This window comes from Beta vulgaris, chromosome 3, assembly GCF_026745355.1.
Source record: "Beta vulgaris subsp. vulgaris cultivar EL10 chromosome 3, EL10.2, whole genome shotgun sequence".
Lineage (NCBI taxonomy): Eukaryota > Viridiplantae > Streptophyta > Magnoliopsida > Caryophyllales > Amaranthaceae > Beta > Beta vulgaris.
The window spans coordinates 48,386,002-48,409,284 of record NC_079204.1 but is presented as its reverse complement, the minus strand read 5'-3'; the positions used below and the strand labels follow the sequence as shown (position 1 = coordinate 48,409,284).

The 23,283-nt window shown below is 35.8% G+C and overlaps 2 protein-coding genes across 3 annotated transcripts; both read right to left on the bottom strand.

The window, feature by feature from the left end:
- Positions 1-5,679: 5,679 nt before the first annotated feature.
- On the bottom strand, positions 5,680-18,302 carry LOC104889225 (uncharacterized). 2 transcript variants are annotated; one of them, XM_010674398.4, is made up of 9 exons: positions 17,518-18,292; positions 12,716-12,856; positions 11,935-12,309; positions 10,995-11,099; positions 10,689-10,829; positions 7,046-7,249; positions 6,680-6,772; positions 6,453-6,564; positions 5,680-6,063 (listed from the first exon to the last, which is right to left on the bottom strand). In XM_010674398.4, the coding sequence occupies exons 1-9, from the start codon at positions 18,007-18,009 to the stop codon at positions 6,020-6,022; spliced, it is 1,707 nt and encodes a 568-aa protein (XP_010672700.1). In that variant the 5' UTR covers positions 18,010-18,292; the 3' UTR covers positions 5,680-6,019. The 2 variants fall into 2 exon arrangements, with proteins under 2 accessions (XP_010672700.1, XP_057249123.1); XM_057393140.1 differs by lacking the exons at positions 5,680-6,063; positions 6,453-6,564; positions 6,680-6,772 and adding an exon at positions 9,183-9,235 and having other exon boundaries at positions 7,183-7,249; positions 17,518-18,302.
- A 2,900-nt stretch (positions 18,303-21,202) lies between these two features.
- LOC125495740 (uncharacterized mitochondrial protein AtMg00810-like) lies at positions 21,203-22,324 on the bottom strand. Its single transcript, XM_048640550.1, has one exon. The coding sequence runs from the start codon at positions 22,322-22,324 to the stop codon at positions 21,203-21,205; it is 1,122 nt and encodes a 373-aa protein (XP_048496507.1).
- Between the last annotated feature and the right edge of the window lie 959 nt (positions 22,325-23,283).

Here is a 23,283-nt window from a genome sequence, read left to right as displayed (position 1 = left end):
GACTTTGGCGCAAATCGGTTTCGTGCAAGGTGCACGAAACAAATTCCATTGTTTCGTGCAGATTGCACGAAATGGAATCATTTGTTTCGTGTAGTCTGCACGAAACGGAATCATCTGTTTCGTGTAGTCTGCACGAAACGGAATCATCTATTTCGTGTAGTCTACACGAAACAGACTAATCATGCATTATGAATTTGCGGGAAAAATTCACAACTTCAATCGTAATTGCGAAAAAAAAGTTCACGACTTCAATCATAATTACGAAATTTTTTTACAACTTACATCAGATTGAAACTCAATTGGGTCAAAATTATGGTCCATTGAATATGAAATTAAAATTTGTAGAGATCTTCAATGAAGTTTTTAATATCTAATAGTTAGAGAGGAGGAGAGAATATTTTTAGAGAGAGAAAGGGTTTTTAGAAAGAATATGATAATAAGGGTTTTTTGGGGTTTTTTTAAGGCTGCATTAGTAAAGTGAGGTTGCGTTTAGCAACACCCATAATTTCTCATATCTAAAAATAAAAAAACCCTACTCACAACTCCCATAGGGGAGAAGGATATCTCCACAACAGAGACTAAAAACCTCATAACAAGGTTTGAAGAAATCTCATAAAGAGTTACTAATTTATTCAACAAAATAAGAAAATGAACTACAAGCTGAAAATAAAAGGGGAAAAGGGGATTACCATGGATGAAATCATCCATGGGATCCCCTAAACTGTTGAATAAGGGGTAGAGGAGAACAAGGGATAGAGGAGGCTACGGTTTTAGAGAGAAAAGAGAGAGCAGGAGCGGCTAGGCTATTACTATTAGTAGCTTTTTGATAATAGTGGTTTGAGAATGAGTGAAAATTATATTTATGTTCTAAAGATTTTTAATACTACCTCCGTTTTTTATTATGTGCAACGATTAAAAATAGAGAGGGAAAATGTCTAATCGTTGCAAATAATAAAAAACGGAGGTAGTATTACTACCCTTACTAAGGTATCCCTAAACCTATCATGAGCCTATTCTTTTATCTGATTTTTATTATTCTTGTAATTTTTTGTTAATCTTGTATTAGTCTTGTCTTTCAATATTAGTTTTTTTTTCTTGTATGTCTTATTCCCATTATATATTCACCAAAAATATATTTTTTACAAATAATAAAAAAGTACAAACGTACAATAATGGATTATGCCCATGTCCTTAATATATTTGCAATTTGTCAACTCATAAATTTGAATATTTAAAAAACATTAACTTTTATAGATGTGGTTAAAATTATTACTAGTATTACTCTCTCTTTTCCCCAATATATATTCACCCAACATATTTTCTTTAATAAACAACAAAAAGTATGAGAAAAAATTATATCCATGTCCTTATTGGTTATTTTACACAGTCAAGTAGCAATCAGTTATGAGTTACTTACTAAACGCATTTACACAAACAGCTAATACAATCATCTAATACAATCAATGATAAACTATCACCTAATACAATCAGCTAACAACTATCTGCTAATTGACAAACATGACCGTTATCGAGTTATTGGGTTTTGTGGAAAAATTGTATGCATGGTCGTCATGGATAGAGAAATGTGTGGTAAAATCAGCTTTCTTTCAAGAATTGATGACCTTGAAAATGTCATGTGGTGAAGAAATGTCTGTGGATGTTGTGTACGGAAACTCGAGTCCAATAATGGATACGGTGTTCATACGGGTGGGAACATGGTGGTGTCCGAGTATGATGTGAAGTCCAATGACTCATGTAGTTTTAACACGTGGACAATTCTGATGGCTAAGTAAAGGTGCGTTCTATTCAACTTATTGACCCTAAACTTATTGGACCTAATCTGAACTGAACTTATTGGAACTTATTAAACCTGATTGGACCTGATTGAACTTGATTGGAACTTATTGGACCTTATTGGAACTTATTGACCTTATTGAAACTTATTAGACCTTATTGGCCCTGATTGAAACTTATTAGACCTTATTGGACCTGATTGAAACTTATTAGACCTTATTGAACATGATTGAAACTTATTTGACCTTATTAGACAAAAACATTGACCATGAATAACATAAATATTACCACTAACGTAAATACTACCCCTCAAATTTTTTTATGGAGTAATAATTATTATAATTCGTCCTTTAAAAAATAATGATTATTAATTATCTCTTATGATAATTAATTTAACAAAAAAATTTACTATTTATATATTTGCCTATACATAACTTTCACCACTAATATATCTAATAGTCTTGTTTTAAATTTATCATGGAACCAAGAGCTGATTTAAATTTGACTGACAAGACGAGAACAAAGAATATGGAGATAACTCGGGCGAAAACTGCAGATGAAATATGGTTGGATGTTGGTGAAGAAAACGTATTGATTGAAGAGGATGATGTAGAAGATGAAGAAAGATACTCCAGTGATGATAATGAAGCAATCAATTGATAACATTTATATCTTTCATTGTTATTAGTAATTAACGAAAATATGTTATCTCTAGTTATTTAAAGACGAATTGCAAAATATTGTAATTGTAATAATTATTATTATTGTTAACCTTAATTATTTGACCATGATTATAATATTATTTAATAGCAATATGAATGATCAAATACTCCCTCCGTTTTCTAAAGATCTTCCCACTTACTGTTCCTACAGATACCAAGGAAAATCAAGTTGTGTGTGGCATGGTGTGAGTAAAGTAGGAGAGAGAAAGGGGTTAAGATAAATAAACAAATAAAAAGGGGTTAAAGTAGGAGAGAGAAAGGGAGTAAAATTGAATTAATAATGTAATGGTGGACCATATGATAGTGACATGAGAGGGTAAATAGGGAAATTTGTGTTGCCAAATAAGGAATAAAGCAAAAGAGGGAAGATCTTTTGGAAATACCCTTAAATGGAAAGAGGGAAGATCTTTAGAAAACGGAGGGAGTAATAGACAATAATACAAGTATAATACTATACATTGTGGTACTTTAATAAAAAATGCTAATAATAACATAATCAACTAATAGTAATATGAAGGGTTTTTTGTCCCAAACTACCTTTAACTTTTATGTTTTTGCGAGAAACTACCTTATCAAAAAATTATTGTCCCAAACTACCTTACTTTTACCATTTTGTTGTTGACAACTACCTTAGGCCGATTTCCGACGTTGTCTTTTGTTTTTTCCGCTTTTTTATTGTCACATTATATCACTTGACCTCTTCAAACCCTTTTTTTAATTTTCCCCACCCTAATTTCCTCATTTTCCGGTGTGCGCGCGCTCTCTCCCTCATATCTATGTGACACTTTGTACCACCAATCCACCATTAAATTCCTCTTCTACTTAAACTAAAATTGAAACAATCACCCTCCTCAATTCCCACAAGGGTAATTTTGTTTTTCCCACAATTTTGAACTGAAAAAACAAAAGTCAATGTCGGAAACCGGCATAAGGTAGCTGTCAACAACAAAATTGTAAAGTAAGGTAGTTTAGGACAACAATTTTTTTATAAGGTAGTTTCTCGCAAAAACTTGAAAGTTAAAGGTAGTTTGGGACAAAAAATCCTAATATGAATAATAAAATAATAGACATAATACAAATAAATAATAAAATAATAGACATAATACAAATAAATAATAAAATAATAGACACTAATACAAGTAATACTATATAATCATTGTGGTACTTTAATTATGAAAACTAATAATAACATAATCAGCTAATAGTTATATGAAATTATGAATAACAAAATAATGGACAATAATACAAATGTTTATTAAAACATTGACTATTTGGACCTTATTGGACCTTATTAGACCTGATTGGAACTTATTGGACCTTATTAGATCTGATTGGAACTTATTGCACCTGATTGGAACTTATTACACCTGATTGGAACTTATTGCACTTGATTGGAACTTATTGGACCTTATTGGACCTTATTGGAACATATCCCCTTATTAGACCTTATTGCAACTTATCTGAACTTATTGGACCTGAAACTTAATTTTTTAAGTTGAGCAGAACGCACCCTAAATGTGTGATGATGGTTCGTGCTCATAGTTAGGGGTGTGCACCGGTCCAGAATCGGACCGGTGGATGAGAATCGGTCCAGAATCGATCGAGATGCTTCTCTAAACGTTAATATTTCCAATTGTGTATAAGTAAAAATTACAAAAATTTGATATTTGGAATCTTTGCATTAAGACGAATTTTACAAGACCCACTTGATTATGTTTTTTTTTATACAATAATGTGAGATAGCTTAACAAAGTTGGTTGATGAAGAGTGTCAAAAACAAAATAATGCAATTAAAAAGAGGGGAAGTGTAATGATATAAATATAACAATGAGAAAAATATGTGGAATATCTATACTTTTTATGAGTTAGAAGATCGAATTGTAAGATACAAGGAAAAGAGATTAAGGGCGCATACTCTCCACCATAATTTTCATGAATTTATCTAAACTTATTAGATTATAACTGAACTAATTACAATATATCTAATTCGAACTTATTACCTTCCTCATATATGAATTCCATTTGCTCTTGTACTAAATACCAACTTACCATTTCATTTTGTTCTTCTAAATACCTTCTATTTCCTATAGATGGCTATAAATATTAATAGTCAAAGTTATGAATTTTTCATATGATGCAATAGAAAAATATAGAGGAAATATCTTTATGTGAAATAGAGAAAATGCTAGGTCCCACACCTAGTATACTTGCACAATACTTGTAAACTCATATTCCAAGATTTAAAATTAGATATCTAATAATCATCTAGGCATTTTTTTTATAGAGAATAAGACTCAAGCAAAATACTTCTTATATGAGAACGTGAAGAAAATTAAACAATGATTCGTTTTAGTAAAAATGTAGTCATGTATTATGATATTACATTACAATTCTCTTCCTAAAAAATAGTTACTTTTGGTTCCATAAGTTCGAACCAGCTTTAAACCTAAGATAAAATTAGAACCGCTCAGGTCCAACAATACCTAATAAATTCAGCCCAAATAAATTCAAATAAAGAAAATGCACCCTTAGTAATCTCATCTTCTACGTAGAAGTTCTTTGTTAATAGTAAAGAAAAAAAGGAAGACTTAGGAAATCCCACAACGAAACACCTAATATATCATTTACAAGGATGGAACTTTGAAGCATGGAAATTATAAGTTTTAATGAAAAATTAAGAATTAACTAAGTAGTCAACCTTGACAATTCGATCTGGAACATTATCTGCTTCTCCGTGGATGTCACCGATACTCCAGCCATTAAAAGTAGCAACTAGAATCGGGTATTTTCAATGAATTTTGCAATACTTTATGTAGGAATTGTTTTCATATATATACACATGTATCATTAGAGCTACGCAAATTTGACAATCACAACAGTAAAAATAGATGCAGTAAGAAATATGTGGCTGAACTCGAGCAACATAAAATCTTGGGAGGTTGCATGATGAGATCCAACCACCTTTTAATGATGAGATCCAACATAAAATCTACGCAAAAACTTTTTCTGAATATTTTCTTTTAATAACTCAATGGGGACTTCAAGTTTGTCATTTCTCAAAGATAATATTCTTCCGTGGATCACCCAACATCTTGGTTAAAAAGAAAGAGCAGCTACAGACTACAGTAGTAAGACAATTTAGACCAACATAAGAGGAGAGACCTTTCAAAACAAAATAATGCATCATTTGAATAAGATATGCAATCAGACAACTGAAGAAACTCCAGCATCAAATTTCACAATGTGGGTGAAACTACAGAAACTAAATATTACAGGGATTCTCATTACACGAAAAATTGAGGATGAGATTAGCTAGTGCAAAATGATGCAACCTGCACAAATGCTAGCTGGTGCAAACACTTCAGACTACGATGTAAGCCTGGTTATGAGTCGTGAACATTAACTCAAAGGATGCTGATAAATATGAGACTCAAGTCGAAGATCAAAGCAGAGAAACATCCTCCAACACCATCTCGATCAAAGCTTTATACAAGAAGTCTGCATTAGTCCCCATGTAAGCAATAGAGTTGGCGAATATTGCCAGAAGCTGCAACAGAACCAAAAGGAAACCAGTTATAAATAGCATATCAAACACCCATTTTTGATTGGGAGGGGGAATAGACCTGGCAAAACGGTAGCTCATCTCGGTTTTGGATCGGGTATATTCTCATTCGGGTCAATTTCGGGTCGGGTCCATTTCAGTATCGGGGAGGGATAGAGGATGGTATGACAAAGTTATTTGCTCTTTGACAGCAGAATGACCCACATACTCTTCCTAGAAGTGCAAAATAATATTATCCAAGAACAAAAAGTTCGTAAACAAACTATGCAAATAATTATATCCTAGATTTCTAGTTTCCAGAAACTTGTTCAGCAACTTATAAAGCACACAAGGAATTCAAGTTTCAGTGACACGTCAAGAGATTAAGCCTTTACCGTATAACCAGTCTTTGAATAATACATGAAGGGCACATGATAGTTCTCGCTTCTTGCTCTCATCAAGTGGGGTTTCTTGCAGTACTTGCTTAACCTCCCCCAAATTTGTATTCTACAAGAATAAATAAAGTCATTTCTAAGCAACATTTCAAAAGCTAACAATCATGAAATCAAAAATACTAGAAGTAATCCAGAAGTCGAGCTTTTACTAGGAAGTAGTAACATACATTTTTATGCTGAGAAGCCATATAAGCCTCAGGCAAAGAAAATGGGTTGTCTTTAGTGGCTCCAGGAACTTCACCATCAAACCAGTTAGGAATCTGCATAACCACATAAAAACGATAAAGTCCATCAGAATTAAAATTAGATTTTATTGAAAACATCGCCACCAAGGAGACCTACCCATAGCCTCTTCCATAATTAGAAAATTATTTCTTCAAAAGAGCAGGGAAATCCACTAACGTTTTAAAGATGAAAACAAATGAAGAAGAGATGAAAATGCACAGGGAACGTGAGATGATAACAAAAAGCTAATGCTAGAATAAAGCAACATAAACATAAAGGTAAATAGGAATATGGAGTTTTAAGCTTACCAAAAAGTTTGTAAACTGATCCGGATCCAGCAATGCAGCTGTCTCAGCTTGAACATCAGAAACACCTGCAGGGTGTGATAACGAATCATGTGGATCAACCACACCGAGTGTCAAAGGTTCATTCCATTGGTTAATAGTGGGATCAATACCCACAAGACTCATATGTTCCTCCAATTGTGGGTAAAAAGTATTGTATGGTGCCACCTGAAAGATTTTTAAGAAGACTATCCTTCAGAAGCAAGCATCAGGAATATGCAAGAAAAAACAAGCAAAGCTTCACAATACACGGTAATTAAGACTTAAAGCACATAAATAGATAAAAACAAGATAAACATCGGCAAACAAGAAATTTCCATCCTCATTCTAAGCAGAGATTTCCCATCCTTGTCTCAAGTAGAAAATATAATTTCACCAACGATATCAATGAGTTGCCCAACTGTCTGATGTGGACACTGAAGGTTAGGAGGGTCTAAACCAACATTTAGAATATGACAATAAAAACTGATCAAAGGGAAATATGAAATAGACTCTTCCAAGTTCCAACTAAAACCTTCCTTGAAAAATCAGCTTTCAAATTTAATTATCTAAGCAACATTTCAAGCTAAGAATCAGCAATTGTAACCAAACTAAGCTAACATTTCGACAATCATGTATAGCTTATATCACCATCCTTGTCTAAGAACTTCTTATATGGTCTTGTACAGTCTGCAAAACCACCAATGTGATAAGAACCTCTCCAATCCCCTTTAGTTTCGTATTGAAGTTTATCTCAAGGTCAGTCCATCAGGAGTGACAAGAACCTGTATTAAGATTTTGTAGTCAATGCCAACAAAGAAATCAATACATTGAGCCAAACCCACCAAACTGTCACCATTCCTTAATATCTTTTGAAGAAAGGTAATTTCAGTTGCAGGTCAGAGACCAGCCACACAAATTGATGATTAAGTTTGCAAATCTTTTTCACAATACAAACATGCCCATTAATCACACAGCCATCTGAGGTACTCTTATCAATCAGTCTGAGGCTGGGCCAAACTGAAGTACTCCAATAGGTTAAAATCTCAAAGCACACTTAAAATTGAAGGCCGCACAAACTCTCTCCCTCTCTCTCTCTCTCTGTTGTACGTCAGGTTTGCTGCTTACTGATCAAAGTTCATATGATGTCTAGTAACCTCATATGCAATCTAATAGAGCTACTAGAAAGCACAACAGGAAGGAAACATCATCTGAGGAACACTCCTCATATGCCAGTGCCAGCAACAGCTCCTCCCCCTCCAACATTGATACACCAAGCAACAGGGAAGACGAAAAAGATGAGGAAGAGGATGCATGTTCATTACTTCATCCCTAGCATTAACAAAGGCAACAAATAACCCAGATAGCAAAAAACTATGTTAAAGTCCAAGTGACTTCGAAGACTAGCTAGCTCTAGCAAGTCATTGTCCTTGATTGCCTTTGCCCCTTGCCTTTGCTTCCTTTGTAATTTCAAATTTTTCATATTAAAGAATTTCTTTTTCCCAAAACTTTTGTCTTTTTCAGTTTCTTTTTGTACTTTAAATTGAAATCTCAAATATTCAATAATACAAGTAAACAAAACTAAAGAATAAGAGCTAGAGACACAAGCAAAATAAACAAAGACGCCGTGAAAAACAAGGGGCACGGGGAGAAACCTTAACTCTCATGAACCAATTAGTACCCTTTAAATCAGGGAGATAAGCTGGCATATTAATGGACATCAGAAGACTGAAATAAAAAGATTCGTCCATTCAAATGTGTCCATACCCTCGGCCTCTCATCGAATTTTCAAAAGCCTGGCCAACCTACTGCTTGGAGCCTTGGACACACTTTATCCTTGTGACTATCTCAACCATCATTTGACTAAGTTGGGACGCTAAAGTTCTTAAACATGTTCATAAGAACCCCCATTAACCTATGAAAAAAACATATATGGCCCATGCAAGTGCATCAAAGCATACATCCTACCAGGGCATTTTAGAGATCTGGATCTTCCCCAACTCGAAGAGCCAACACAGAAGCAGCCATGCTTTGTTTGTAAGGTATGGGGAAAGACTGGCAGAAGAAAGTTCTCCAAGACCTAGAATGGAGATACATTAACATAAATAGTATGATTGGTCACCTTAGTTACGTTGCTATGTATATGACCCCGGGGAAGGTGGAAAACCCTAAACCCTGCAATACAAATGCGTCTGCCAAAATCAGAAGCAAGCAAGTGCAAGAGGTGTTACACCACCATGTGTGAAGTGGACTTCAAGTATCTTTGAAAATCACAAGATGAAGATGAGGCACCCAACACTTAATTTTCTTAGCAGGATAGTTCACTAAGTTTCATTGGTGAATTCTTTTCATTTTATTAATCATTAGGAGCAGAAATCATTGAGCGTTATCAATGAATTCCAAGTGCCACTAATGTGCAATTGTGCATGATCATGTAGCACAATTAGGGTACTTACATAATAATGTTCTGATGAATTCGAATAAATTTTAGGCCTTGTTTGGTTGACAAAACAAATCATGGGAAGTGCAAATTTTTCTAGGAAGTAGAAGTATATGAAGTTGTTTGGTTGGCAAAATCATGGGAATTTGTACTTCCTAGAAAGTTCTACTTCCTCCAAAATGGAGGAAGTTACTTACCTAGGTCCCCCTAGGTAAGTAGAGCTTCTCAAGGAAGTTCTACTTCCCATTATCAACCAAACACAATTTTACACTTCCTAGGAATTTCAAATACATGGAAAAAATAACTTCCTAGGAAGTATGACTTCCTATATACAACCAAACAAGGCCTTATTATATGACAACTTCAATGTCATCGCTTACATTATTTTCCTGCTACTTTTCAGATTTAATTAGTTTGATTTTAAATTCATTTGACTAACTTTATAGTCATAATTTGCATAGTTTCATACAATCAACAACACATATTAGGGGGAGACTTTGTTATATAAATTTTTAGAACAGTCCTAAAGGACAAGGCATAATTCCATGCTCTAAAACATGGTTAACCCAGTACAAACAACTTCAGACCTAGCGCATAGCAATTGGACAACAACTGCCAAAAGTTAGTTCAAAAGAAGCAAGTGGGAACATGAAACAACAGTTAAGGACCAGAGAATTTCACCGTCATGGGATCAATGCTGTAAATACTAAATACAAAGATATGATAAACAATGAAAACAAAAAACGCCGAACAAATGCGTCTAGTTTCTTAGTCTTTACTTGGTCCCTTGCTATAGGGTATAACTTAGTCTAGGTTGTATCAGTAGCATAGCCTAGCTATGTAGCGTGGGGACGGCTCATGGTCCCCTGAAAAAAGTACCCTAAATTGCACTATTTCATTTTTCATGTTTGCTGAGATGCTTCTTTGAATGTCAATATTTCTAATTGTGTACAAGTAAAAGTTAGAAAAATTGATATTAGAAATCCTTGCATCAAGACGAATCTAACACCACCTCACTTGAATATGTTTTTTCTCATATGATGATATGAGGTAGCTTAACAAAGTTGGTTGATGAATAGTGTCAACGAAATAGTGCAATTAGAAAAATACAGAGGAAGTATATTAGGATTTATTTTTTCTAGGGGAGTGATTCTGAAGATGCAAAAGCAGCAAATAACAATGGCATACCTGTAATTTATGATTATCACCGATTACAAGAGGCCCTTGATTGACTCCCAAGAAAAACATGCACTCGCGACAGTTGGCAATACAAACTCGTTTAGCTGCAGAGATGACATGAACTCGCTCGCAATGTTCTACTCTTAAGGCCTGTTGACATGATGATTGTCATAACAACTTTGCTGTCAGATTCACGTCTAACTCAGAACTCACATTCACGCATCTTCAAATAAATTAGACAAATACAAAAGTTCATGGTATAGTCAAGGTACAGAAAGAAGAGAGAGATGACCCATTTCTTAATTAAATCATTACCTTGCCAACGGCACCAAGAACTATGGTCGCGTCAGAGCAGCCATATATGGTGGCATATTTCAAGGGTGCTAATACATAAATAACACAGTCATGGCAGTTTAACACCTGCACCATGAAGGGTGTTAACAACATATACTTAAGTATAGCACTTGCAACTAAGAAAAGCATATATATACATATATAAATTTTGTGCTTGCTCCCAAAGCATCCCCGATCTCCTTCCTAGAATTGAAAATAGACCCGGGGGGGAGAGGTTTGTCCAGACTCATACCACAAATGGTAATGATTTGTTTCTACCAAATTGTCTTACAATCTCATTACAATATCATTAATGTTCTCCACTCCTAGCTGACAACAAAGGTTGATCAAAGAGTAGACAAGCACATGACCAAGAATGGTCGTGAATGATATATCAGATCTCTTATGTGTGCATGTGTGTGAGAGACTGCATATTGCAATAATTGCATTATCTCACAAGCATCCAATTTGATTGCTCACAAGGACAAATCGCCAGGCATGGGACAGAACAGCATAAACAAAGTACTCCCTTTGTGCTTATATAAGCTACTTGTTAGTGAATAATAACCATTTATCATAGATATTATAGAAATTAAGACATCCTCATAATTTTTTTTGGATATATTTACATTCTTAGAGAACCCTGCTGAAATGCTTTACTTATTTCAGTGTGTCTTACGAGTAGTCACCTTTTCTTTGATACCTTTCTATACGAGCGTTATTTGGTAAAAGGTTCAGTGATTCCAGAGCCATTAGGGTGTCAAAGTTCCTCATAATGTAACATGCCTGTGCCAACTTGAGGAAAGCCTCAAAGATTGAAAAGTTGGCTCATTTATACTACTTATTTGTGGCCTTTTCTTTTGATAAACAATTCATTATTTCTAAAGCTTCTAGAGGGACAAGTTCATAATCACATGCCAACCTTAAGAGAAGAACCTTTAACTTCAGCGGCTTGTTTCACAAAGGAGGACTTAGAGATCCCTTCAATAAAAGTCAGTCCTCTAGAGCTTGTTGAAGCCTTAGCTGAGTTTGTATTGGCATCGGCCATAGCAATGTCTTGATCAGAACCACTTGATGGACCATTTTCCTTAGCAGTGGCCCTCTCAGCAATATGTTCCAAGGCATCAGCTATCTTCTGAAGAAGCCAATCATGAACTTGTGCTGCAGGTACAGGTGCAGCAGGCATATCAGGGTCTGAATTTGCGAAAAAGGGTGCCGCTTGGCTCAATGGTACTGCTTCAGATCCCTTAAACTGAATCAGAAAGCCAAGGTGCTCAAATCTCTCCATGGGCAATACCTGTCATAGACAAGACAAAAGCTCTTCTTCTTCATTTTTCAATTGCCTTTTGTATAGCTTTCACATTTTTCCAAGTACAAGAACCAAGTCTAAAGGACAAAGAAAAAAAAACATTCACAGTTGGAGAAATACTGAAATAGTGGCATTTTTTAGGCAAAGAAGCAATAATTTATGTTTGACTTCAAGTCATGCATAATCCAAAGTTCACCTTAACGATACTTACATACAGCATCACTTTAAAAAGGGAAAAAGATTAAGCTCTGCACATCTCACATAAAATTCTCAATCATGATAATTGAAACTCAAGATCAGACTAAAATACTAAAATTTTCAAGATAAAAGAGAAAATTATCACTTCCAGGATTTAACAATTCTACACTATATAGAGAATAATATTGCAACTAACCAGAGATTCGTCACCTTCCCCTTCCACTGGCTCTGCCAAAAGGGTGAGGATATTTGGTAAATGCTTTTGTAAGTAGGATAATTGATGAGCTTCTTCATCTGCTTGTGACGGCATAAATTTGCGAGTATTGCTGCGTACAAGCTGCGAAAGGAAGAATCATCTTGCAGTCAGACAATTCATAATGATATAGCACCAAAAGCAGATGAGGACATCATTCATATCACTTTGTCTGGGGGGGGGGGTGTTGAGTAGTAAACCTAAAAAGTAGCAAGCTGAAGAACTATTCGCTGAATTTTAATCAAGACAAATCCCTATCTTTACTAAAAATTACTCATCTTTGATTTCCAATTAAACAAAAAATTTAAGCATATAACAGTAATTTGTACAAAATCTGGTGCATCTTAAAAAGAGTGCAGGAATAAGTTCAAAATTAGAAATACGACAGTAACTTCGGAGAAGCCAGTGAGAAACCAAATTGAAGAGTATCCTGAAGCATCTCTTTAAGATTCCGCCAGCAGCACTGACACCATAGAAATTATGGAGCCTGCGACCATAGGTGCAGCACGCACGCAGGCAAAATGCAGCACGCATTATGATAATTCGAAAAATAAGATTATATTAAATAAAACAACTAGCCACAGAAGAAGAATATATCCAAAATCATATATTATAGTAGAAAGGAGAAAAGACCACTGATTTCTCCAAAACAATGCATTAGTTATACCAGATAGTTTCAGAAAGATTAGTATAAAAGGAATAAGAAACACTGATTCTCCAAAACAATGCATTAGTTATACCAAGATTGTGTCAGAAAGATTAAAATATTTAGTAGATTTAGATAGTAAGCATTTTAGAATCTACGACATTTGATGACACGCCCAAAGCTATGTATGCCGTCTAGACTGAACCTTATCAAAATCACCTCACCTAGAGCCATGAAGGTGAATACTTTGTGCATCCCAGCACCAATCATGCTCTTTCATACAACATCAACTCCCAATTTTGACTTCACATCTCAATATAATATACCAGCCATCCTTTCATACAACATCAACTCTACACCTTGTGTGTCTCATATCTGAGCGATGCCTTCCCTTCTCATCTCCCTTTTCTTTCTATCTCCAACTTCTTCCATTGTTTTCTACTCTTTCTCTTACCACGGCGCCTAGAAAACCAATTACTAATACAACAATAAGAGAACAATTGATCGATCTCATAAAAGAGAGAGAGCGAAACCAGACAAAATCTATCATCAACAGCATACCCCTTCAAAGTTAGTTGTGCCATTCAGAGTTCCATTGAGATAGACCAAGTAGGGGGTGATCTATTTTCAGAAGAGATTTCAAACAGAGTGTGACTCCTCCTTCCTGGGTGTGTCTACTAAAGTAACAGTACGCACTACATGCACTCCTACTTCTAGTACTTTTTGTTCCCTTCCGAAAAACAGCACTGAGAAAAAAATATACGACATATGACTTTGAAGATCAAAACATTGAACTTATAGCATTATATCATAGTCATAGTTTTAGAAATACAATCTTATAGAAGTAATTAAAATAAATATTGAAACGTATGCTCACTTTATGACTCAATATAGATTTAATTTTGGAAGTAAGCAAGGTTTAACAATCAGAGGCAAATGTAGTATATCATTATGAGACACAGCAGCAAGATAATAAAGTCTCCCACAGATGTCTTTAAAAACCAATATCGTAATAGATCTATACTTAAATTACATAGATCTAGACCTCTTGAACCTGCTAAATGTGGGATCATTTCCATTTTCATATAGGTAGATTGTGATTGTTGTGAGAGAGAGTGGCCAGATAATGGAACATTTAGATGACACATAATCTGATGCTCATTTTTCCCTTTCTCTCACACCTAGAGTAAGTAACAGCGACAGCGACAACGACAATCAGAACTAATTATCATTTGATGCACGTTGTTCCAATCCTGATTGCCAAGGGAGGGGAGGGGGAGATCTAATACGGAGTACTTTTACTCGTAATTTGCAACGGCTTCTCGGTGCAACGAACTCTCAATAAAGTTTCTCTCCTCCCTCTATTTCTTTTATCAAGAAGAGAAAGTTGTAAGCGCCTTACATCTAGGACCACCTAATCCTGTCTTTCTCCACAGCAGCCTTAAGGGCAATAATAGAATACTATTGAGTTTCCACAACAATGAACTTATAGAAATCTTTGACCTCAGCGGACATAAAACCTTCCATAGTAGCTAGAAATAATAGAATCTCGTGCCAAATTCTCATCCATGGAACAAACATACAAACCTATTAGCATGACAGAGCATATCAATCAGCTCCATGATTTGAATCACAACAATAACTGACTTCTGTATATGACAGCCTAGCTTCAAAGCATTTAATTATGCCAGATTAAAACTCTATACAAGCCAATGATCTCACCCCCAAACACTTCTTCCTCAAAAGAAAATAACAAGCGCTTTCCTAGGATGACGAAAGTAAACCAACTTAGGATCTTGAATTTAACAAAACCATTAAAATATTTGACCTACTTAGCCATGTCAATAACTTGCATTAATTTTCAAGGTGTCTCCCCGTTTCATATACAGCTAATAGCCCACTTTGAAGGAGCAAAAAAGATAATTCATCTTCTCTCTCACCGTGTAAAAAAGCTCATATTTCAAAAGATATCAGAGATGAAAACAAAGTACCTCGAATAGGTGAAAACTTTGGCAGGTATGGCATCATTTCTTTAGATGAGATAAATTACCAAAAGAGGACAATATAAATCCCAAACTAACTCAGAGACATCATTTTTGAAAGCGGGGGGGAAGGGATCTCTTTTCTACGAAGAGTAAAAAGCATCCTCGACGTATTTTGGCATTGCATATATAGATAAAGTTGTCACTAACATCTTCCAATTCCTATCAAAGCCAAACAAAGTACAGCTAGAAAATGCTCCGCCTTCGAATCTTCTAGATTTGTGCTCAAACCATCTCCACATAATTGCAACATTAGCATATTTATACAGAATTTCATTTAAACCAAAGAGACCGTTCGGAATACACAGAAGAACGCAGACATTTGGGAAGCAACTAAGTCGTTCTTAATTAAGAGTTTAAGACACAATAAATTACATACTTATAAAGAAAAACTTGAAGGTCTCCACCACTACAATAATTGATTCTGGCAACTATACGATTCCAAGAGGAAGCTTCAGATTTGGGCATGGTCTGGCCTTCTAAATGAAACTAGAGGAGGAAAAACTGTAGGATACTAGTACATGAATTTTCTGTCAGCAGGCATTTGAACTATCTGCAAGCAAACTGCCTGTTTTGGGACCTACCTGAATTCTCTTATCTTCGATAGGCTCTAGAGGAAAGAGAGAATGCCTCGTAGAAACTAGAAACAACACCAATGGTAGTATTCTAACCAGGAAAAGAACAGAGCTACACACATATGAGCACATAAATGAGAGTAGTGAGTTAGTAACCACTGGTTTCTACAATAGGAGGTTGCAACTAATTTGTGGAGCCAAAAGTTAAACCACGAGAATTAAATCCTTGGGCAATTTGGTAGGAAAGAACTGCTACAAGATACAGGCAGAAGTCATGTTGCTCGAACTCTTCATTTCACCTCAAGTACCCGTGTCGGATCCTCGACACTCGGACATGGGTGGGACACTTGGACACTTTGTTTTGGGCTAAAAAATAGAAAAAATTCCAAAAAATAGCTGAGTCGGACACTTGGACACGTACCTGTGTCGGACATGGGCACCCGAGTGTGAGCAACATAGGGCAGAACAACTAATTTTTGCAAAGAGTGCTTTAAAAATAATCCTATTTAAGATACACGGAGCCCATACAGCTAGCTTTATGTATTGAGTTTGGTGTCTTTAGAAGATGCCTCAAAACTAAAAACTTAATTTCTTAATTGTTATCCACTTGAAAATTTTACCTCCAAAACTGCACCCAATTCCCCAAAAAAGCATACTCTTGGCCAAAAAGACTTAAGGTACTTCAAAATGTTGGTTCGCATTCTGAGATATATGGCTCTTCAAAGCATTTCCAGGATCATCTCAAACAATTCTAGAAAAAATGCCTGTGACCTAAAATCAAGAAGAACACTCAATCTAGAACCAAAACAAGAACTTGCTTGCCCTAGACATCTCAAACAACTCCCTTGCTCATAACAACAACAAAGAAACAAACAATGACGGTTACCGTATACCGCCTCAAGAACCTATGCAACTAACCTTAGCTACTTTACTTAGCATAGACTACCTTTTAAGCATAACCCTAGGTCATAGTCGTTCCTCACACCCACCCCACCCCCCACCCCAAAAAAATTATCAGCAAAAAATCACCTGTTTCACAAGGAATTACTCTTCTCAAAAACGAATTCTACATTCCTACTCTCATCTTAGGATACTATCAAAACTTTCCCCATTGTACTCAAAAGTTCGGTTAGAAATCACAAAACAAAACATCCGAATTATCAAATCCTTAATCCTTTCACCAAGATGCCAATTTTGCATCATCCCATCAATTCTACATCACCCTCTTCTCTACCAACTCCCGTTCCCTACCTCCCATTGTCATAAAATCCATGAAAAGTTGAACCTCCAACCTAACCAATCACAATTTCAGCATTTTAACCATATAACTGAAATTCGACATTCTCGAATCCTACCTTATCACATCCATCCTCACCTAACAACATATATCTCATAAAAATGTTTGTTCTTTCATTTTCAATCACAAACCTTCAAAATCAAAAACTGTAAAAAGAAAAACACAAAATGCGACCTGAAAATTACCTGAAGAGGAGAGAGAGCAGACAAATATCCATCAAACGCCGACGTCGAAGGCCAAACATCAGCAACAGCAGCAGAATCCTTATGAGTCCGAGGTAACAGCCTCTTATAAGACTGAATACACAAAAAAAGGATCAAATCAAACACATTCGCACCAATCGCAGGCACATCATCAGGTTTCGCAACAACAAGAGGATCCGAATCGAAAGGAAGAACAGAAGCTAGGGTATCGAGAACAAGTCTAGAATGTTCTTGAGAGATTTGAAGGATATCAGCTATGGCGGACAAGTCGACTCGGAACGAATCGGAAGAAGAAGCATGTTGAAGAAGCTTCTCTTTGAGAGATCCTAGGGTTGCGGTACCATCGGTGAAGATGAGCTTAGAAATCGGAAGGAGGCCATATTCGAAAGGTTCGCGACGAGTGTGGAGTGTGATTGGATCTTTCGTTGAAGATGGAGGTGTTGATGATGGTGGCTCGTCGGTGTTTTCCGCCATTGATGAAGGAGGAGAGAGAAAATAAGAAGAAAAAAAAAAAGGTTAGAATGTGGGATTTGGATCTTTGGAGGAGAGAGAGAAATGAAGTTTTATGAGGAGAGAGAGTGAGAAGTGGCGGTAACACAGGGGAAAACCCGAGAAATGGGAGAGTTGAGAATAGTAAAGGTAAAGAAGGTCAGCTCCTTCGCCATAACATGGTCAATGACGGTGGTTGTGGACCGTTTTGGTTTGTATTTTTATTTTTTGGTAATAATAATGTTGTTGTGGACTTGTGGTGAATAGTGATGCAAATCTAATATTCCACTTTTTTCGATCTTATTGCTTATTAGGTCACATTATTGGATTGGTTATTGTACTTTTAGAGTAAGTGATCAGTATTTATTAGTAGTATGTCATTATTTGAATGATTTGATAAGTGATTATTTATTATTGTTATTAGTAGATAGTTTTAAATACGTATGAATTTTTTCGAAAATAGTAGTTTTGTCGATGATTATTTTACAAAGGATTGAACTGTGGTTACATTTCTAAGAGTGACAAAATGTAAAGCTTTTGCATTGGTTATAAAAATGAAGCATAATAATCACCTCTTAACCCATGAGTTTCTTCTCGTACTTTCTTAATCTAATCAATAAACATATCTTCATAAATTTCAATCGGGAATAGACATTCAAGTTCCTAGTCATGATACCGTTCATTATAGCCTATGATTAACCAGGTGTACAATCTATTGGAGTCACCATCACACTGGCTAATATTCATGTCTCATCACAGTCATGACATCCTACGTAGTTTTCCCAACCTATGATGCATTGTCATCATCAACAATTGATCTTGCCGATTGTGTTCTTATGCTGTCGCGTAGCATTAAGGAATTCTTTTCCAGTTGCACAATATGCCTAGATCGATATGATGCTAAAGCGCCTAATAATTGAGTTTAATTTGGTTCAGTTACGCACCACAGTATAGGTAATATATACTACTGAACGAGGTGGCTACACCAAGATAATTTATTGGAAGAGGATAGAGGTTTATTTGGTAAAGTTTGGTCAGTTGAGCATAGAAATTTGTTACTGCGGTTAAAGTAAGAAAAGCAACTACTGATACATGATCCAGGCAATGCTATTTTGCTAAACATGATACTCAATTTATATTGATTATTAGAATATATCAATTTAGGAAGAAAATTTGGTATTGCGGTTAAAATAAAAGAAGCAACTACTGATATGTGATTGATAGTTAAATTATATTGCTTTTTATAATACATGTTCATTTAATTGAAATTATTATTAATCTAGTCTAGAATCAATACTAAAGGGTTACAAAAAAAAACTTTTATTTGACCCACGTAACACGCATGTTATATATTATTTTCTTATAATTTAATGCTAAGGTAGGTTAATTGTGATGTTACATAAAACTAGACATAAAATATCTCTTATAAATAGACATAATATGACAATAAAGATGACATTTAAATTAGTATAACTTTTTAAAATATTTTTTATTTTATTTATCAAAAAAAAGATGCAAAAGGAGAGATGGCAAGTGTCTATAAGGGTGTGCCTAATTAAACATTGGTTTAGATAAAAAGTACTCCAATTCCCAAACATCAACTTTCTACCCTCTTATTTTATTAGTCCAACCATAAATAACAATATTTCACCTGCACTACCTCCAATCTATTATCTCTATTATATAAGTGAAGGGTAGAGGAAGATGGTCCCCCCTTATAAAAAGTATAATATACCCTTAATAAATTTAAATTATCATATATATTAAATACTTTTTTCTTTTTCCTACTTGTCATAAACAAGTTAATAATGAAATTTTGAAATTTCAATTAAAAATTGAATTAAGGAGAATGATCTTCTCTTCTTACTTATGTGTGAAAAACTCTCATAAAAAATTAAATTGATAATAATACTAGATCGACACAATCGTCAGAAGAAAAAATAAAAACTTGAATTTCGTATTAATAATTGTAAAGATTATAATTTAAAAGTTAGATGTTGATTATCATTCGGTAGTCTCTATTATATAAATCAAACTCTTCTACCTTATTAATATTCAACTATTGAACTTGATACACAAAGTCTTTCACTTTATTTGAGCACAAGCTTTCTTTTGCTTTATATTTGTTTATCTTGATACTATATTTGAATAATGATGAACAAATAACTACAAAAATAAAGAAACATTGATTTAAGAAGAGCCTATTAAATAATTTAAAATAATTATAAATACCTATTCGTATCAATTTTTTTGTAACACTAATAAATAACTAATTGAGAATATAACGTTGCAAAAAAAAGAGAGCTAGTAATCTCTATGATAACCAGTTAACCACCTCCATACCATCAGTGCTTGTATGCACCATCTCTATCATTATCATTCATAGCTTATTAGTTACAACATTCAACATCAATATTTTCTTTTACCACCATAGCTATTAGAATCATCACTCATAACCTTATATTTCCAACTTTTAAATAATAAAGTAATTTGTAAAAAAAAAATCGAGCATTAGTTTACCTCCATCTTGCCACCATTCAAAAGAATCTCTATTATCATTTGTTAACTACTAATCCTTGATCAAACAACTATCTGGTGAAGATTTAAATAATTTTGTAGATATTGTGTTGGGAGCAATGTAAGGCAATTTTTATGATCAGTGACGGAGCTAAGATTCTCAATCAGAGGTAGCATAAAAAACTACTAAATAGCTGTTCATCATTGATGATACTGAAACACTTTCTTTTTTTTTTGATGCAAAAGAGAGCAAGATCCAGCTCAAATTACAAAACGAGGAGTAGTAACTCCTAATCCTCACTAAGCAGACTAATAATATGAAGGGGGATCATCAAAATAAACTACAGTGAAATCTTTCCTTAATCTTCATTATTCACGTAAACTCAAGATATACAAGTTATGCCTATACTTTAGGAAACAAATAACTACTTAGCTAATTACAAGGGATTATAGCTAATTACAAGGGATTACAACATTATGTACATCACAGAATATTATTAGGGAATAATATTCTATCACACCCCCGCAGTCGAAGGGGGAGGTTTACGAACACTAAGACTGTCATGGAAATCTTCAAAAAGAACCAAGGGAAGGCCTTTAGTGAAGATATCGGCAATTTGATGACGTGAGGGAACATGTAAGACCCGAACCTGGCCGCGGGTTACTTTTCACGTACAAAATGAATATCAAGCACAATGTGTTTAGTGCGCTGATGATTGACCGGATTACCTGATAAGTAAATAGCACTAACATTGTCACAGTACACTAGTGTAGCTTTTAGAATAGGGCAATGAAGTTCTCGTAGTAGGTTGCGTAGCCAGCAGGTTTCAGAAACAACATTGGCCACCCCCCGATACTCTGCTTCCGCACTAGACCGGGACAAAGTGGGTTGGCGTTTAGCAGACCATGAGACCAAGTTGTCCCCAAGGAACACACAATACCCGGAAGTAGATCGTCGGGTGTCAGGACACCCACCCCAATTTGCATCAGTGTAAGACACTAGAGTGGAAGCAGAAGAAGGATACAAATGCAACCCATGATCAATAGTACCCTGTATGTAGCGCACAATGCGCTTAATAAGGGCCTGCATATGCTCGTCACAGGAAGCATGCATGAAGAGACACACCTGCTGAACCGCATAGGAAATATCAGGCCTAGTGAAGGTAAGATACTGAAGAGCTCCTGCTAGACTGCGATAATGAGAAGGGTCCTCATAAGGAGTGCTCGCATGAGCACTCATCTTGGGTTTTGTGTCAACGGAAGTGGGAGATGGTTTACATGAGGCCATGCCAGCACGCTCAATAATCTCAAGAGCATATTTTCGCTGAGATAAAAATAAACCACCTGCATGACGAGTGACTGCAATACCCAAAAAATAACTCAAAGAACCAAGGTCTTTCATAGCGAATTCCGAGCTCAGGCTGGCTATGATAGACTGGCGTAACTCATCAGATGAAGCAGTGAGAATAATATCGTCAACATATAATAAGAGATATGCCACATGAGAACCATGGCGATAGATAAACAAAGAGTGATCAGACTTACTATGAATAAATCCAAGAGTGGATACAAAATCAGCAAACCTCATATACCATGCCCGAGGAGCCTGCTTAAGACCATATAGTGATTTCTTCAAGAGACACACATGATTAGGGCGAGCCGGGTCCCTAAATCCCAGAGGTTGATGCAAGTACACAGTTTCTTTGAGATCACCATGAAGAAAAGCATTCTTCACATCAAGCTGGTGAATAGACCAAGATTTGGACAAGGCCAAACTGAGCATGGTCCACAATCAATGCCAACTTGTTGAGTCTGTCCATCACCTATAAGACGGGCTTTATGCCTCTCAAAAGTACCATCAGAATGCTCTTTATGAGCAAAAATCCACATAGAACGAATGACATTCACATCAGGGGGCGGGGTACCAACTCCCAAGTCCCATTTTTAATAAGAGCATTATATTCATCAGTCATAGCAATTTTCCAGTTCACATCACGGAAAGCACTCACAGGGTTACGAGGCAAAGGAGATTTAGAAGCTTGGTGAAGAAGGTTAAGCTGTTGTTTAGGCTTAAAAATTCCATGTTGGCTACGAGTAACGGGCCGAGATGCAGGTGGGGGAACCGGAGAAATCTGTGGAGATGAGGAAGACATGGGAGAAGGTGATCCGGACCAGGTCTGTGGTGGAGAATTAGGGGGAGATGGACAAGTGGGAGAGTCTGGGCTAAGAGTGAGGCACGGCCTAGTGAGGAAGCCTGGGGTAGGTGACACACGTGGGCCAGAGGAGAGCTGGGAGGCCACGCTGGACGAGAGCTCAGAAGACTGGGAAGGAGATGTGTGGGAGCCCAGCACGGGAGAAGTGTGGGCCAGGGAAGGCGCGCCCAACAAAATGGGCGAGGGATGCTCAACAGGAGACGAGCGTGGGTCACGGAAAGGGCTAGGAGAATTGGTGGGCTGAAGGGGAATTATTTGTGGGCTAGCAGTGGAGATATGATGGTAATTGGTGGGGGAGATGCCCTCATCAAGGAAATCATATGTATGAGATGCAGGGGAATGGGTTTTGGCAAAAGGATACACATGCTCATCAAAAATAACATGCCGGCACACAATAATTTTCCGAGATGACAAGTCATAACACTTGTAGCCACGGTGGTTAGATGAATAGCCCAAGAAAACACAAGGAGTAGTTCGGGGTTGGAGTTTATGGATGGTCGTAGAAGGGACTAAAGGATAGCACAAACAC

Bases quoted from the DNA above. Each gene is read 5' to 3' on its own strand.
- LOC125495740 (XM_048640550.1), bottom strand. From the start codon at position 22,324: ATGCTCAGTTTGGCCTTGTCCAAATCTTGGTCTATTCACCAGCTTGAT.
- LOC104889225 (XM_010674398.4), bottom strand. From the start codon at position 18,009: ATGGCGGAAAACACCGACGAGCCACCATCATCAACACCTCCATCTTCA. The intron at 7,250-10,688 runs GTATGCCATTGT...AAAATCTTTCAG, and splicing joins GTGATAATCATAAATTACAG to GTGGCACCATACAATACTTT. The intron at 6,064-6,452 runs GTAAAGGCTTAA...GTTCTGTTGCAG, and splicing joins ATTCAAAGACTGGTTATACG to CTTCTGGCAATATTCGCCAA.